The 17,304-nt window shown below is 44.0% G+C and overlaps 1 protein-coding gene across 8 annotated transcripts in view; it reads left to right on the top strand.

The window, feature by feature from the left end:
* The window catches only part of LOC148363691 (uncharacterized), a 51,712-nt gene that overhangs the window by 29,160 nt on the left and 5,248 nt on the right, over nt 1-17,304 (top strand). For 5 of the 8 annotated variants that reach the window (XM_088337663.1, XM_088337668.1, XM_088337669.1 and 2 more), the window contains exons 10-20: nt 1,709-1,806; nt 3,479-3,654; nt 8,648-8,844; nt 8,970-9,005; nt 10,028-10,063; nt 11,925-12,074; nt 12,165-12,227; nt 12,745-13,716; nt 13,813-13,863; nt 15,088-15,342; nt 16,215-16,331. In XM_088337663.1, the coding sequence (XP_088193789.1) occupies nt 1,709-1,806; nt 3,479-3,654; nt 8,648-8,844; nt 8,970-9,005; nt 10,028-10,063; nt 11,925-12,074; nt 12,165-12,227; nt 12,745-13,716; nt 13,813-13,863; nt 15,088-15,342; nt 16,215-16,331 (2,151 nt within the window). The remainder of the gene's footprint in view (nt 1-1,708; nt 1,807-3,478; nt 3,655-8,647; nt 8,845-8,969; nt 9,006-10,027; nt 10,064-11,924; nt 12,075-12,164; nt 12,228-12,744; nt 13,717-13,812; nt 13,864-15,087; nt 15,343-16,214; nt 16,332-17,304) is intronic. The other 3 variants (XM_088337667.1, XM_088337670.1, XM_088337672.1) reach the window with 3 other exon arrangements.

Here is a 17,304-nt window from a genome sequence, read left to right as displayed (position 1 = left end):
CCGAATAGCCAAGCCGGTCGCTCGTCTCGCCCAGCTACTTGGTTGGGTGTTAGAGTACCTATTCACTCCATCGACTCGAATTTTTGGGTCAAAAACCCATTTGTTCTGAAAAGAGTCTTTTGAGTACCCAAGCAACGCTGTATTTAGTTTTGGTGCTGAGGGCCTTGGTCCTTGAATGCGTCAGCCGCACGCTGAGGGTTGTGGTCCTCAAATAAAGAGACCCTTTAAGAGTTGTGGCAGCAGCTGCAGCAACCCAAACATCCACTCCCGACCACCTTCATAAGCATAACACGGGTGCTTGAAATCCTGAAAAAGATAAAAATATATTCTTGAGTTTTCAAGGTCAGGAAAAGAATTGGATTTTGGGTGAAGTGCTTAAAAATGCTTGAAATTGTTGCCATTGCCACGTTTCTTGGCTGACTCCATAGACTGCGCAATAAATAATAATAAAAAAGAAAGTGTGTGAAAATGACGCCGACATTATCATGATAGCGGTGTCATGTGAAGTGTCACTGTCACCTACTGGTCACACCCAAGAGGTCAGCTCTATTTAGAAAACTGTCTCATTGAGAAAACCGGCTCCCAAACGGCTCCTCAGATATGGTTATTTTTGAATGTTATATTATCAATAACATTCAAACATGATGCACCCAATTATCTATGAATCAGTCTTTTAGTAGGTTTTGCAGGCTATTCCTGAAAGACAGATGAAACATAAATGATAATAATCGCTAATCACCAGATAGGTCAGCCAAGATACGATTTGAAGCATTTGTGTTCCTTGTCAGATTAGATTTTGATTTTCCGTAGGAGTTTTAGCACATGGATGGATTGTGCACTGCAGAAAAGAGGTCTCAATGTAGTGGAAGCTCGAGCTCTTGTTGGTGATAGGAATGATTGTGAAAGGATAGTGGGATGTTTGGACGCCTTCTAAGGGATGGGCAGGGTACCTGTATGATGCGGCAGGGGTAAACCAGCGAAAGATGCCAGGCCCTGTTGTGTCACCCTGACCCGAGTGACACGGACGCTACCTGTGTCCCGTTTCATCCGGAGGGACAAAAGCATGACCAACCTGGGTGCCGAGGTGCCTAACTTGTTTGGGTGTTTGGGCATTTGGGTTGGCCATGGTCCAAAAAATGTTGTGTGTTTTTTTGCTACTTTTTCCTTTTTTTATTTTTCTTTGTTTAGGTGTATGTGTTTGTCTTGCTGTCAGTCGCCCCTCTTAACCAGCTCAGTAGCCTAGATGGTAGTGTGCCGGCTTTGAGACTGGGAGGTCGCTGGTTCGCGCCTCGACCGAGACATACCTAATTGGTATAATGGCGGCGCCCTCTGGCTGCGACTGCACCGACTCGCTACAACGGGTCAGGTGTATCGACATTTTGTTCTGTGTACATTGTTACAAAGAATGACAATACAAAGGAAATTATTATTATTATTATTATTATTATTATTAAGGGATATGACCAAGGTAGATGGATAGTTTTAGCACAACTGGGTTGTGTCTCCTCACTATCGCTTCTTAACGTGAGCCAGGCACTAAAGTATTTGGCCGTGATGAGATTTGAAGCATTTACATTCTTCATGAGATTGTTGTGGGACTTATCTTTCGAGGTATTAGCACAATTTAGACGTGTTCCGGGCGTCATGGTTCACCTGGCTAAGGTTGTCGGGATCCTAACTTGCGCTTTTCTTATTTGCCTTTGCGCAGTACGAGCAGTTTGAAAGCACCATCGGTTTCAAACTACCAAACCACAAAGCTGCCAAGAGGTTGTGGAAAGTCTGCATTGAGCATCACACCTTCTTCAGGTAAGAATACTTTAGGTACTTTGGAAAAGGCACCGAAATCATCGAGGCGGGAAAAGCAAGTTTATTCCCTGCCTTCAATCGTTTTTGGTACAGTTGTGGGGTTGTAATCAACAATTTGACATTTTCAAGCTTTTCTTTTTCATTTTTTTCATGAAAACAAAATTAATTCACCTTGAGGTTTTTTATATGCCAACTAGGAACCCAAGTAACGGATCAGTCCTCACCTGATCCAAAATTTGGGTTGCAACGCACAAATATTTTCATAATTGACGAAATGATCGATGACTTCTTCAATTAATAGACGAATCGCATTTTCTCCTCTTTATTCTGATATCGAAGTTTGGAACGGATAGAAAAATACGTGCACAAAGCTATTTTAGATAATGGAAAACATTAAAAGAAATCCCTGTGTTCTTCAACTATCTTGACAATAGACAAAAATATGTACAAATGTGTCCGCCTTATGTCAGGACCAGAACGGAAACAGTACCCAATTGCATAGCGTTTGTCACACGTTGTATTGGAAAAAAGAGAAAGGGCTGCGCCCACAATCCAGTATTCGCTGGACGCAGGAAGAAAGTCGCTCTGATAATCGGATTGCGCTCCGAACACGGAAGTGGATCTTCCGTAGCGAGCGATGGCGGTGTCAAGGAAGGGAAAACAGGTCGAAAATGTGGTCAGGGTCGGAAACGAGTCGTAAGCCAGAACGGGGGAGTAGACGTGCTCAGGATCAAAACAGGTCGTAGCCGGAGACAGACTGGAGCAAAAATGGGACAGGTGGGAGTCGGGGTCGAAAAAGGCTTGCCTAGTATACACTGAGGTTCGCAGATGGACTGACAAAAGGGGACAGACAGGACTGGGTACAAATACTGATTGGGAGCCCATCAGAGAATGAGGCAGTTGAAGCAGGCACAGGTAATTCACATCAGAAGTCATGACACCTTATCCAATATCACGTTTCGACTTATCATCCAAAACAAAAAAGTAAGAAATACATTTGATTTTATGTGCAGCATTTTTTTGAAATGTAAACCGACTTTTCTAAACACATTTGTTTTTGGTTAAATCTTTGAATATGATCAACATTCTCGATATGAAAACGATGTATAATATGCTTAGGAATCCGCCCCTTGTGTATAGTTAAACATGTCATCAATAGTCCATCCATCTATCCATTATCTGCACCGCTTATCCTCAGTAGGGTCGTGGGGGTGCTGGAGCCCATCCCAGCTATCTTGTTTTCTTTCCCTGTACTTGAACAGCACTTTGTTTTCTTGAAAATTGTTACTGTTTCATGATGAAACAGTCTAACACTACAAAGGTGAAACGTTCATGCCAATTTTTTTGTAACGACGCAATTTTCAATAAAAAAAGATTTTGAAAAAAAATAAGATCCATTTTTTTTTAGAAAAAATGTCTTAGCATCCTCTGCTGGACCAAAGTGGTACTACAACTCTCAGCGTGCCCTCTTATTCGCATTGATTTTAAGTACTTTTTGACTCGCAAATTACGCGATACTACGAAACGACGATCCACACATTTTATAATCTAATTCAATCGATTGGGATATTGGGATATTTTTTACCCAAATGTCGAAGCCGTGACATGATCAATATAAAGACTTTGTTCCCGTTCAAGTTTTCTCATTTCTTTTTTTTGGGTCCTGTGGCAGGTTGGTTTGTCCCGAACCGCCCCCCAAAGGTTTCCTGGTGACGGGTTCCAAATTCCGCTACAGTGGCCGGACGCAAGCCCAAAGTCGTCAGGCGAGCGCTCTCATCCACCGACCGGCGCCGCAGGTCCTGCGCTCCGCCAGCACCAGGCACCTCCTCTCCCGGAGCTTAGACGGCGGTGAGGCGAAACTGCTCTTCAGAATACGACTAGAACAGCTGGCATTAGGATTCAAGTCTCCGTGACTGTAATGCCGTACTCTCCGGTCTCCCCAAGTCTGGCATCAAAAGCCTGCAGCTGGTCCTGTACTGTCAGTTTAAGATATGTTTTTAATATTCTGCTGAACTTGCCCTCTCATATCTTTCTGATTTAACATTTGAAGTAGGGCAGCCAACCCCTTTGTGTTTCTTACATAGAATGCCCAAAATACAGCCAACTGGCTGGATGAGTTTCCCCATTCATTTAAATTCGAGGCAAACTCTGATGTCAACAACTCATTTTGCACGCGAATGTGAAGAAAAGAATGTTTGGTGGGGGCGTAACCAGACCCTACTTTTTTAATATTACTCCAGTTGTATTTCTGTCGTATTTTTATAGCATAACTGTATTTTTATTTTGAAGTATTTTGTAGTGTTTCCCTTGGGTAACCTTTGTAGTTTTACTTTTGTAATATTTTTTGTAGCAGTATTTATGTATTGTAGTATTAGTGGTATTTTTGTAGTTTTTCTGTAGAAGTATTTCCACACCAGTATTTTTGTAGTATTTCTTTATTATCTTGCACTATTACTATAGTTGAGTGATTGTAGTATTTGTGTTGTAATATTCCACGGACAGACTGAGATCATTTCTTCCTCATGCCATGAGGCTCTTTAACTCCACCCCTACATTTGCAAATTACCATATTTTCATGACAGTAGAATAGAATACAATATACCTTTATTGTCATTGTTACAAAATGGGTTAACATATTGTGACAACGAAATTGGGCATGACACTCCAGATTTACACATTCACAGTGAGGTATGAGCCAAGAAGATAAGGGAACAGAGAAGATGAGGTTATAAAACAAGGGGGATAAGGCTATAGTTATAATTTACATGGTATATACACAAGAAATGTCGGCATGTGGGATGTTACATACAGTGTTATCGTGATACCGTTGGTATTGTAAGGGTTGTGCGATTTTGCATTTGGTGCAAAAGTCATCATAGTGCAAAAAAATAGTCAGCATATGCATTGGTGCAAACAAAGTCATCACAGTGCAAAAAAAAGAAATGGTCAGACATTGTGCAAGGTGAGCTGAGCAGTAAACATAGTGCAGTCGACATGTGCAAGAACATAGACATGAGTACCATTACATTCGTATGAGGTAGTGTTGGCAAGAGTTTCCAGTTTTATGTGCGGTGTCTGTTTGAGCAGTGAACAAACATCAGTCAGCATGTACGTGAGTACCATTTTACATTTGTGTGAGGTAGTTTTTTGCAAGAGTTTTCATTTTTTTGTGCAGTGTCTGTTAAGGGTGGTAATGGCTGTGTGGTTTGTTTTTGCTTTGTGTGACCTGTAGCGCTTGCCGGAAGGCAGCAGGTCGAAGAGGTGGTGGCCGGGGTGAGAAAAGTTTTTGATGATGTTTTCTGCTCTGCTGAAGTAGTGAGAGCAGGCAATGTCCTCCAGACTGGGCAGAGAGCAACCGACGATTTCCTGGGCTGTTTTGATGACCCTCTGGAGCTTTTTCCTGTCTGCTGCTGTGCACCCAGCATACCACACCGAGATGCAGTATGTTAGAATGCTCTCCACTGTGGCTTTGTAAAATGACACCTGCAGCTGCTGTTATAGATTATTTATCCTGAGCACTCTCAGGAAGTGCAGTCGCTGCTGGGCCTTCCCTACCACCGCTCTGGTGTTTGCAGACCAGGAGAGGTCGTCGGAGATGTGCACACCCAGAAATTTGAAGGAGTGGACTCTCTCTACACAGTCTCCTTTTATGATGAGTGGTTCTGGATTCCTGCCATTCCTTCTGAAATCCAGAATCAGTTCTTTTGTTTTTGTGGTGTACAGTATGAGGTGGTTTTCCGAACACCACGTTGAAAGTAACTCCACCTCATCCCTGTATGTCCCCTTCAGAGATGAGGCCGATCAAGGTGGTATCGTCAGCGAACTTAATTATAGTGTTTGTGGGGTGGGTCGGTGAGCAGTCGGAGCTGTAGAGGGTTAAAAGCAGGGGGCTCAGTGCACAACCTTGGGGGGAGCCAGTGTTCAGTGTTAGGGTGGGAGAGACGTGGTTACCGAGTTTCACAGACTGTGGGCGGTTGGAGAGGAAGTCCATTATCCAGTAGCAGATGGAGGGAGAGAGTCCTAGGTGTGCAAGTTTCTCCACCAGCATCTCCGAGATAATGGTGTTGAAGGCTGAGCTGAAGTCCAGAAAGAGCATTCTGACGTTGCTCCCCCGGTGGTCCAGGTGTTTCAGCACGGTGTGAAGTGCTGTGTTTATGGCGTCGTCAGTGGAGCGGTTTGCCCTGTAGGCAAACTGTTGGGGGTCCAGTGTGAGTGGCAGGGAGTTCTTGATGTGCTGGGACACTAACCTCTCGAAGCACTTCATGACCACAAGCGTAAGAGCGACAGGCCTGTAGTCGTTGAAGCTTTCCACTGCGGACTTTTTGGGGATGGGAATGATGGTGGAGGTTTTGAGGCAAGGTGGGACAGTCGCCTGTGACAGGGACCGGTTGAAGCTGGTGGTGAAGACCCCAGCCAGCGGATCAGAACGGTCCCTGAGTACCCTCCCTGATACTCCATCCGGGCCAGTTGCCTTCCTTGGGTTTATGGTTTTCAGCGCACGCCTAACTTCGTGCTCCTGAAATATGAGTGAGTTGCTGCTGGTTGTTGGTGGGTGTGATGTGGCTGTTTGTGGCCTTCCGGATTCAAAGCGAGCGAAGAACTGATTAAGGTCCGCAGCTAGTGAAGCCTCAGCCTCAACAGTTGCCAGGTTGTGGCCTCTGAAGTTGGTGATGTGTTGAAGGCCCTGCCACATCCTCAGATAATTTCCAGTGAAGAGGTGCTCGATCCTCCTTGTGTAGACTGCTTTTGCTTTCTTGATGCCTCTCTTCAGGTCAGCCCTGGCCACCCCGTAAAGAGCCTTGTCTCCAGACCTGAAAGCGGTGTTGCGGTGTTTGAGGAGGGTGCGCACCTCACTGGACATCCAGGGTTTTTGATTTGAGTAGACCTTAATTTTTTTATTTACTCTGACTTCATCCGTGCAGTATCGGATGTAGGATAAAACAGTGTCAGTGAATTTCTGGAGGTCATGGTGTTCAAATACCTCCCAGCAAGTTTGATCAAAACAGTCCTGCAGCTTAGAGAGGGCTCCCTCAGGCCACGTTTGTATTGCCCTTGTTACAGGCTTTGTTTTTCCCCGGATGGGGGTGTATGAGGGGGTGAGGGATAGGCATAGGTGATCGGAATTTACTAGGTGGGGGCGGGGGGGAGGCTTTGTATGCGTTTTTGATGTTGCTGTATACGCGGTCTTAAGTTTTTTCACCCCTTGTTGCACAGTTCACATGTTGAAAGAATTTTGGAAGAACAGTCCTTAAACATGCCTTATTAAAGTCGCCAGCGATAATGAAAGCTCCGTCGGGGTGTGCAAGCTGTTGTTTGTTGATGGCAGCGAGCAGGAGGTTTAGCGCTGTGCTAGCGATAGCATTCGGAGGAATGTAAACAGCTATCACAATGAGCAGTTAGCTCTCGCGGTATATAGAATGGTCTACACGATACCGCCAGAAACTCTATATCGGGCGAGCAGTGTGTATCAATGATTCTGCTGTTATTGCACCACGCATTATGTACGTAAATGCATAGTCCCCCACCTCTTTTTTTGCCGGAGTCTTCGTTGCGGTCGTAGCGGTGTAGCGTGCGTCCTGCTAGCTGGAGAGCAGCATCGGGGATCCGCGGGTCAAGCCAAGACTCCGTGATCACAAAAATATTGCTATTCCGTACGAAGCTGTTGGTAGTTATCCGCAGCTCAAGTTCACTGATTTTGTGTACGATGGATCTGGCGTTGGTCAGGAAGATATTTGGAAGCGCTTGTCGGTGTGGTCGCCTTTTTAGCTTCTCCGCTAAGCCTCCCGAGAGCCTCGTTTTTGTTTACGTTCCCTCCGCCGTCTCCGTCGCTTGTTGGGCGGGCAGATCACCCAGGGAGATCTCGGTGGTCTTCGTATGTCCTTTGGGATGTTGTTGTTGGTGTTGTAGTCGTGAAATGAGTCGAAAATCTAATCTTAGACCCAGGTTACTAAGTTCCTGGCGACTTAAGGTGATAGTTGCCGAGCAGGTATTTAGCAAAGAAAAGATGAGAGGTAAAAGAACAGGAGAGTAGTCTTTGGTACTTGCTAATCTGGCGAAACACACAGGAACACAGGAGTACGATCGGACGTCCTTGTCTGGACGCTGACCGCTTAAGAAGTGAACGTCAGCAAATCAGAGAGCGCTCTCCGGCGCGCCAAACGATTGCCACAGGTGTGTTTATTTTTAAACACAAGGATACTGCTAGAAGTGTGAATTTCCCTATGGGTATGAATAAAGGATATATTTATCTATCTTTCTATCTATTTATCTATCTATATATCTATCGTTCTATCTGTAATAGTATTTTTGTATCATAGTACTGTATTCCTGTTCTATCTGTTTTCAAGCACTTAATTTGTAATTTAATTTTGTCATAATTTTGTAGGAAATTTGTCGTATTTTTGTCGTATTTTTGTCGTATTTTTGTCGTATTTTTGTCGTATTTTTGCCCGCTGACTCTTCAGGCATCTCTATCAACAACACACCCAACCCAATGCAATCCATTCAAACAACCCACATTGCCGCATTTTCAGAACAATGGTGACGAGATTCGTTGTTAAGTTGTTAGTTGTAAACAGCACAGCCTTTTGGCTGTCCGCTGGTTGTTCTGGAGAGGTAAGAAATTTTTTGGCTCTTCTAGTCTTAATGTTCCTGCTCTGGAAGGGGGGATTACCTCATGTGTAGCGCCCTCCCAATGTTTCTTCATTTCCTCATGCTGTACTTTTTGAGTTTTTCCTTGGTTTCAGATCAGGGGACGGTGTGATACTACTCTGTACTCTGTGCAGCCCCTGCGAGGTCCAAACAAATAGACTTGACTTGACGGGGATTACTTTGTCTGCAGAATTCACCCGACCGGCCTCGGTGGCCTGCGACAACCGCGACGTTTTTTTGGGTTCCGGCCTCGGCGAGCGACGGCGCCGGGTTCGAACCCTCTCGGCGGAAGAACCGGAGACGGAAGAACTGGAAACTGAACCCAGTTTGGAGCAGGACGAAGGACACGACGGGGAAGTCACACCCAGCAAGAATAAGGAAATGTTGGTGGGTGCTCGTGTACGATTGGGCAAACTTTTCTGGATTTTTAGCTTGCTTAACTTCACCTTTGACTTTGTGGTGCTCTCTCTTTCTCTTATTTCATTTCTTATTTTGCACTAACTGGCCTAAAGGAGGCGCCAACTTCACCTGTTGACGATAAACAGGAGGTAGGACAAACAGACTCGCCATAACTAAAGCATATTTTGATTTCTTAAAGAAGTAGTAGCAACACTTGGTTGTGTTTCCTCCCTACCTCTTTGTAAAGAGCTTGGCCAAGATAGGTAACAAAGAATTCATGTTCCTCACAAGAATAGATTTTGATTTTCTCTAGAAGAAGCAGCAACACGGGGCCCTGTCTTCTCTCTTCCTTCTTGTAATGTGCATGAGGCACTGGAGAGATTGGCAATTCAAAGTTTTTAACTCCCTCAATAGATTAGATTTTGACTCTTCTACCGAAGTAAGAAGCGCAACTTGGTCCTGTCTCCTTCCTCCTTCTTCGTAATGTACGTGAGACACTGAAGAGCTCGGCCAAAATGAAATTCAAAGCGTTTATGTTCCTCAAATATCACACGCAAATGTGCACAACCAATGATTGACTTCTGGAAAAAGTAGTCAAACGTTTACAATTCTTTCACAATGTCTAAAATTAGAGCTGTATATTTCGTTTATCTCTACAAGTATGGGCACCACTTAGTTGTGTCTCCTCTCCACCTCTTTGTAATGTGTGCGAGGCACTGGAAAACTTGGATATTTTTAGGAATTATCATGCACATTAAAATTGATATTGATTTTCTATAGAAGTTGTAGCACATCTTGGTTGTGTCCCCTCTGCACCACTTCTTAATGTGAGTGGCCAAGATACAATGTGAAGCCTTTATGTTTCTCTTTAGAGTATATTTGGAATTTTTTTTAATCAAATTCATAGCACAATCTGGTTGTCTCTCCTCCTTTTGATATATATGATGTATTGTGATTTTCTATGGGATTTATTGCACAACTTGGTTGTGTCTCCTATCGATTCCTCTGCAATGCGGGCGATGCACTGGAGAGCGTGGCTATTCGAAGCATTTATGTTCCCCAGGGAATTGATTTTGCTTCTCTATAAAAGTAGCAGCGACACTCGGTCAAGCCTCCACTCGACCTCTTCGTAATGCGGGCTTGATTTCTTATTTTCCCTGCTGACCAAAAGGAGGCGCCAACTTCACCCGCGAACAGTAAACAGGAGGTATGGCACTCGCTCACATTACGGTTTTTGGAGAGGATTTTGCCAGACGCCATAAAAAGTCAACAAGGCTTTGTTTTTCTATTTGTTTCTGGGTTTTTTATGGCTTATTTGTCTCATTCTCATTGGCCCTCTGCTTTTTTCTTTGGCTTTCCTGCACATTCTAATGTAGGGCTGCGACAATGAATCGATAAAAGTAGCTCCAGAACCAAAGTTGCGGCTTCACAATGTCAGCAGTCACTCCAATCAGTCACGCCACATAGCCATGGAAAGCTTTGTCCAAAGTTTGACATTTTCAAAGATTTTCAAAAACGTAAACGAAAATAAGTCTTTCGCGTGCTATGAGTTTGATTCAAAGGTTGGGGCCTCAAACAGTCCTCTCAAAGGCCGCGTGTTTGAGACCCCTGCCGGAAAGTGTCACAGAGTGGGGTTGCTCTAACATAATTTGTAGTGTACTACCGCATTCAAAAAGAACTTCATTTAAAGGACACATTCTGTTTTATCGTCATGATACTTCAGACCACACAGGGTCTGTCAGGCTATTAAATCCGGCCCACCAAACCAAAATGGTCAATCTATAATGACGATATAAAAAATGATAAACAAAGAACTACTAATAAAAATATATTTTTGGCTGCCAACTTTGTCCCTATTGTCCCTTTGTGTGTCTACAACGACAAAAACATTTCACAGAGATACTGCAAAATTAAATTTGTAATGTATTGCTTAAAAACATGTATTTTCTTTTATTCTGGAAAGAAAACAAATTCCATAGAAATACCACCACAAAAATTACAAAAGAATACTACAAAAACACTAACATGTAAATACTACAAAAATACTGCAATGGAAATACTTCAAGACGACATGTAAAGAAATACTACAAAAACACCATCACAGTAATGTTAGAATACAAAACTCTACCACAGAAATGTGTAGACAAATACTACAAAAATACTACTTAAGAAATATGATGACAGACAAACCACAAAAAAATACAACTGCAGTAATATTACAAAAACATTACCATGGAAATACTACAATAAAACCCATCCATCCATCCATCCATCCATTATCTGCGCCGCTTATCCTCAATAGGGTCGCGGGGGTGCTGGAGCCCATCCCAGCTATCTTCGGGCAGTGGGCTGGGGAAAATCCTGCAGCAATAATACAAAATTCCAAAACTCTATTCATCTTAAAAACCTAAATATTAACTTGAGTCCTAATATAATCCCTCAGCCTGGTTGCACCAATCCCTCTCCAGGCTATTTTTTGGACTAGTGGGTTTTTCCCCCACATGACACAGACAGGACTGACTCAGATACAGCACCTTCTTCTGGTTGCTATTGATTTTCAGTGTAAAACTCCATTTTTGTTTCAAATGTGAGCATTTCAAAACCAATTTGATGAAGTTATTTCTTTTTAAGACAAATATAGAAAGGAATAGAACTTGTTAAATCCAAACGATTTGCACACGCGTGTGCCTGTGTTCGTATGTGACATATAGGCTACGACACAGCCGAACCCATTTTGGTGAAAATGTACACAGTTATACTTAAGGCCTCTGGGAGTGTTTTTAGCTAGTTTCTGTGTCATGGTACCCCCAGTAGATACCAACAAAATCCATAAACATGTGCTCTCGGAGCTGCGCGCAGCCTTGCGTCTCTTTGGCACTCGGCCCCGACCACCTCGCTTGAGTAGAATGCCCACCATCGCCGGGCCATTACGCTCGTTATTGATAAATGAAAAAAGCGGATATGTCCCTGAGATGGGCCCCAACCCAAACAGTTGCCCACCTGTGTGTCACGTGGTAACGGAGACCGTCGACGAGACAAATGTGTCTGACGTCCGCCGTCTTTTTCAGTTCCGGGATAAGTCGCAAGAGGTCCTGCTGAAGCACCAAGCCAGCATCGACGAACTCAAGCGAGCCCTGAAGGAACCCAACAGCACGTTGGGCAACCGGGAAAAGCATCTCTCGGGTTCCTCGCCGCCGGCCACGCCCCTCAAAAAAGCTGTGAGTCCCACATTTTCGACCAATCAGAGCAGACCTGGTCTCTTTGCAAACGGTCTCCTTCTCCTTCCTATATGTCCTTTTCGCGGCCAGTCCTTAGAAGATGAGGCGTCTCTCGAGGCTTCGGTCTTGAAGAACCTGGCCTCTTCTCCTGAGGTTGTTTTTGTGATGAGGTTCCCTTTTTGTCCATCACGTCCATTGTCCATCATCTTATTTTTAATTATTTCTTTTGAAATTCAAGTCTGATCAGTTCCCGCATTACCAGGCTTTCCTTTTGGTATTCCTAAAATTCCGCTTTTTCCAGAAATTCGTGATTCTTTTTGAGAATTGCATCCCTCCGCATTCTTCATCATTTCAACATATTCTTGTTTTTGGCATCCCCGGTTTTCCCAGAATTCCCAGATCTCTGGAATTGTATGTTTTTTTTGCATATTCTTCCACATTTGTATGCCTTCTTCATACTTTTCAGTATTTTCAGGACATTTTGCAACTTTTGATTTTATAACTCGTTTCCCATATTTTGGTATTTTCAGGATTTTTAAGTAACGTTTTTAACTCATTCCAAATTATTCCAACTCTTTCAACACCATTCCCATGACTTCCATTGAGCTCTTTGTATTTCTAGTTTGGTGTTTTATTTATCTTACTTTGTTATGTCTATACTATAACGTAGGGCTCTGAGGATTGGGTATTCATTGAACACGTAAAAAGTTCTCAAGACCAGGACAGGAAACCGGAAGACCGTAGCTCCGAGTTGGACGGACAAGAAATGAAAAGTCGTACGGACGAATTCCTGTCGAGGAAATCTATCAGGGAGGAAACCGGGTTCTGTGAGCCGCCAACTAGCAAAGGACGTTTTCGGATTCAATTATCGGCAAATTCGGACATCTCGGACCCTACGGCGGATCCTGTCCGGAAAAACGAGACGCCACCTGAAAGCATCGGTCTGGGAATGCCTCAGGATTCTTCTGAAGAAGAAATCCAGGACTCGGACCTAGATGGAGGTTCTGAAACCGGAGATGGACGTTCTCCAGAAGGCGGAGAACAATCTCAAACGGTAACACCGCGCGAAGACGAAACGGTCGTCCGAGATCCCGAAGCCCTCCCCTGGACCTCGAAGGGGCCGTCAGAAACCAACGGACCCGGCAAGGTCCGCCGACACCGAGAAAAGCGCTTCGTCGACGACCAAGAACTGTCAGAGGTCAAACTTCGGCAAGTCCAGACGAACCAGCGCAAGGTCGGTGCTTCCGGAGACCACCGGTCCTCGCTCCATCGATTTTCCGGCGGACATACCGCCGAAATCACTCGCATCGTTCCGCTGAAACCGGAGCGTTCCAGGAGTGTGGCGGGCAAGGACCACCAAGATCAGAACACCAGCGCCAGTAGGAGAGAGTACCGCTGGTCACTAGGTTCTCCGGAAGCATCCTCCGATCAGGCTTGGACGAGGATATCCGGCTTGCGGCCGCCGTCCGAGGACTGCTCGGAAAGATCCGGTTCCGAGGAGGTCCGGCAGAGTCCCGTAGGGGCTGGGCTCGGCAAAGCGGCCCCGCCCCCGCCCGTCAAAACCAAGAAGGCCCGGGAGTCGGGTCTGATCCTGCGCCACAGCCGGACCGGCGGTGCGGAAGTCGGCAGGAAGAGATACTCGGTAACGTCCTAGGGAGTCCACTCCGGCACGGGTTCTGTTCCGGTTTTCGTGGCGGGCGTCCGATCCGGCTAACGTTTGTTCTGCTTGCACTTGCAGGAGCCCGTTTCCCCTCTCTTTGTTTACGACGAGGCGCTCTTCGACGCCAAGGTTTTTCTTTCATTTGGTCATTTCTTCATCAATGGATTCATCTTTAGGCTTTTATGTAGGGTTTCAAACTTTGACGTAGGGATAAGGTTGCAAACTAGAGTTATAAAGACGTTTTATTGCTTTAAATTAGGGATTGGCTTCACTTCTCAGGCTTTAAAACTCATTCTAGGGTTTTAAGATAATTTTTGGGTTTAAAATAGGGTTGAAAACTTACTCACATAGGGTTAGGTTTAGGGTTGGGGTGAGGGTTAGGGTTAGGTTACCCTAACCCTAACATTAGGTTTTGAAGTTAGGGCCTTCCTTTGCTTTTGGGGTTTCTTAGTATTGTTTTCCAACTCTTCCTTGGGTTGCTAATGAGGGTAGTAAATTGATTTTGGGGTTGAAAGTAGGATTTCAAGCTTTCCGAGAAGTCAACCGAAGTTTCAAGTCATGGCTTTGAATTATTTTGAGGGTTTCATAGAGGGTCGTGAAGTCCTCCTAGGGTTTCCGATTTTTTTTTTTTGGGTGTCGGCTTTCGAAGTAGGGTTTTAAACTCATCCTTGGGTTTCAAATAAGGGTTTGATCTATTTTTAATCTGTTTTTCGGCTTTTGTTTTCATTGCTTTGAAATATTTTTTTGTGTTTTAACTCACATTAGGTTTTAAAGTTAGGGTTTGAAATGAGGATAGTAAATTGATTTTGGGGTTTCAAAGTAGGGTTTTAAGCTTTCCGAGAAGTCAACCGAGGGTTTTACGTTGTTTTCAGGGTTTCAAAATGGACTTTTGAACTCCTCCTAGGGTTTCAAGTTATGGGTTTGAATTATTTTGAGGGTTTTGCACAGGGTCTGGAAGTCCTCGTAGGGTTTCCGATTTTTTTTTTTTTTGGGTGGACTAGGATTTAAACTTATTAGTATTTGTTGTTGTTCTTTGGCTTTTGAAGTAGGGTTTTAAACTCATCCTCGGGTTGCAAATAAAGATTCGACCTATTTTTAACCTGTTTTACGGCTTTTTTTCATTGCTTTGAAATAATTTTTTGGGTTTCAAACAAATGAAATTAGGGTTTTTCAGCCTTTTCAGAGTTTACACCAGGCTTTGAAATTCATCCTCTCACGTTCACCTCTGCCACCATCACTCCCCCAAATTTGCCCAGAAATGTCCCAGCATGTCTTACTCGAAATTTAAAAAGCATGCCATCCCACGCCGTGGCCATATCGCGGAGCAACCGCTGTAGTTCTGTCCTCCTCCAGCAGAGGTCAGCAGAGGAGCAGTCGGTGGCGGTGGCGCCCCCTCTGGCCAAGGAACGCAAGAGCTCCGGCGTGACGGTGAGCTCCACCTCCAGCCCGGAGGCCGAGGCCGACTTCACTGCCACGGCCGACAGGTCCTGTGGAGGGGAGCGGCGGGGGGTCCCCGGGGGGCGGGAGGACTTTGAAGACTCTTCAAGGTTCTACGACGCCAGGCTCACGGGCCAAGCTGACACCGCGGAGGAAAATCTCATCGGGGAGGTTTGCAGAACTCTTGGGGGATTTTTCACGCTTGACCCCGCCCCTTTTTAGTTGACTTGGACATGTCAGCCCCGCCCCATTTTTGTTACAGTTTTCACGGCTCTCCCCCTTTGTTCGTTTATTTCATTCACCATCACAATGGATTTTTTTTCATGGGTTGCCTGCCTGCTATATTTCCATTTCCATGGGTTGTTTTTCAGTTATTTTATGGACATTTTGGGTCCTTTATTTTGTTAATTTCGACGTGTTATTTAGGTTTTGTTTGTCCTTTTTTCTTTTGTCATTTTCAGTTACTCCTCAATTGTTTTTCGGTCGTCTGGTTGTTTTCCTAGTCCTTTTTTTTTTTTTGATCGAAAATGTTTTGGTTTTTTTTGTTGTTGTCCTTTTTCGTTTGTTTTTTTGGTCATATTTTGAATCTTTTTAGGTCATCTCTTGGTTGATTTTGTGATTTTTTTTTTCTGAGGTTGTTTTTCTTTTTGTCAAGTTTTTTCAGTCATTTTTCAAAATCTCAATTTATGTCCAAATCAATGATGTTTTTGGCCATTTGTGGTATTTTTTGAAAGTTTTTGGGGGTCTTTTATTCAAACTCCTTTTCTATGAGAGCTTTACATGGACTTTATGGTTCATATTAGGGTTTCAAATGAGAGTGTTACATTATTTTTAGGGTTTCAAAGTAAGGTTTGAAACTTTTGGGGTTTCAAATGAGGCTTTTATGTCGTTTTTCTCGGGTTCCAAAGTATTCATTCATCTATTTTTCTCATTTATTCTGTCGCTTTTATGCTACATTTCCATTTCAAGTTTCTCGTGCTTCTCCCTCGTTTTGTTGTTCATTTTTACCAAGCTAAGTGTTTTTGTTTTGTTTTTGCGGACAGCCCCCCGTGGCAAGGAGAGACCCTGGCGCTGTGACGGTGGCCCAAAGACTCAAGCGTGCCGGCTCTCAGACGGAAGCCTCGGAAACCCCAACCCCCGTATCGCCCGTTTCTCCACAAGTAAGGTTCTCTTTGTCTTGGATTTTTTGGGTTTCAGCTTCCTCCACCTGCCCAGCGCGGGCTTTGATTAAAATTTGTTGTTGAAAGGGAATTGTCGAAATCAAATTGAAAAGATGTTTCTAGCTAGGGTTTAAAACTCCCCCTAGGGATTAGAATTTGTGTTTTAAATTGTTTTTGACACTTTTGGATTGAAAGTAGGGTTTCAAATTCTTCTTGTGTTTTTTCAAGGCAGGGTTTGAAACTTCTATTGTTGCAAATTCCAATTTGATGTCACTTTTAGGGTTTCAAAGTTGGAAATTGAATACATCATCAGGTTTGAAATGAGGGTTTTACATTATTTTTAGGGCTTCGTATTTTAACCCGTTTTTGGGTCCTTTGTTAATGATTTCCTAGGACATTATCTGTATTTTTAGGGACCTTTTTCTGCTTTTCTTCTGGCCGTTTTTCCGCCGTTTTCTGATTGCTTTTCAGTTGTTTTTTGGGGTATTTTTATGGTTTTTTTTTCGTTCATTATCGGTCGTTTATTGGTCATTTTGGGGGGATTTTAGATTGTTGTTGTCATTTCAAATGTAAGTTTTAAACTTATCTTAGCGTTTCCTTTTAAGATTTGATATCATTTTTAGGGTTTAAAAGGAGGGTGTCATGATTACTGAGGTATTCAGCTATGCCTGCTCCTTTGGCACCAACTGCCACGAGCTCTGATTAGCTCCCGATCAGTATTCGTACCCAGTCCTGTCTGTCCCCTTTTGTCAGTCCGTCTGCGAACCTCAGTTAACACTAGGCAAGCCTTTTTAAACCTGATTCCCACTTGTCCAGTTTTTTGTTCCTGTCTGTCCCCCCGGCTTGACCCGTTTTGATCCTGACCTTGTCTACTTTCCCATCCCGGCTTTCGACCTCTTTTTGTCCACGTCTTCTCTCCTTTTCTGGCTTACAACTCGCTTCCGACCCCGACCACTTTTTTGCTCTTCTGTCC

Source organism: Urocampus carinirostris, chromosome 6, assembly GCF_059441175.1.
Source record: "Urocampus carinirostris isolate Australia breed hairy pipefish chromosome 6, RoL_Ucar_1.0, whole genome shotgun sequence".
Lineage (NCBI taxonomy): Eukaryota > Metazoa > Chordata > Actinopteri > Syngnathiformes > Syngnathidae > Urocampus > Urocampus carinirostris.
Note: the sequence above shows the minus strand (reverse complement) of the source record. Positions and strands in the feature narration are given on the sequence as shown.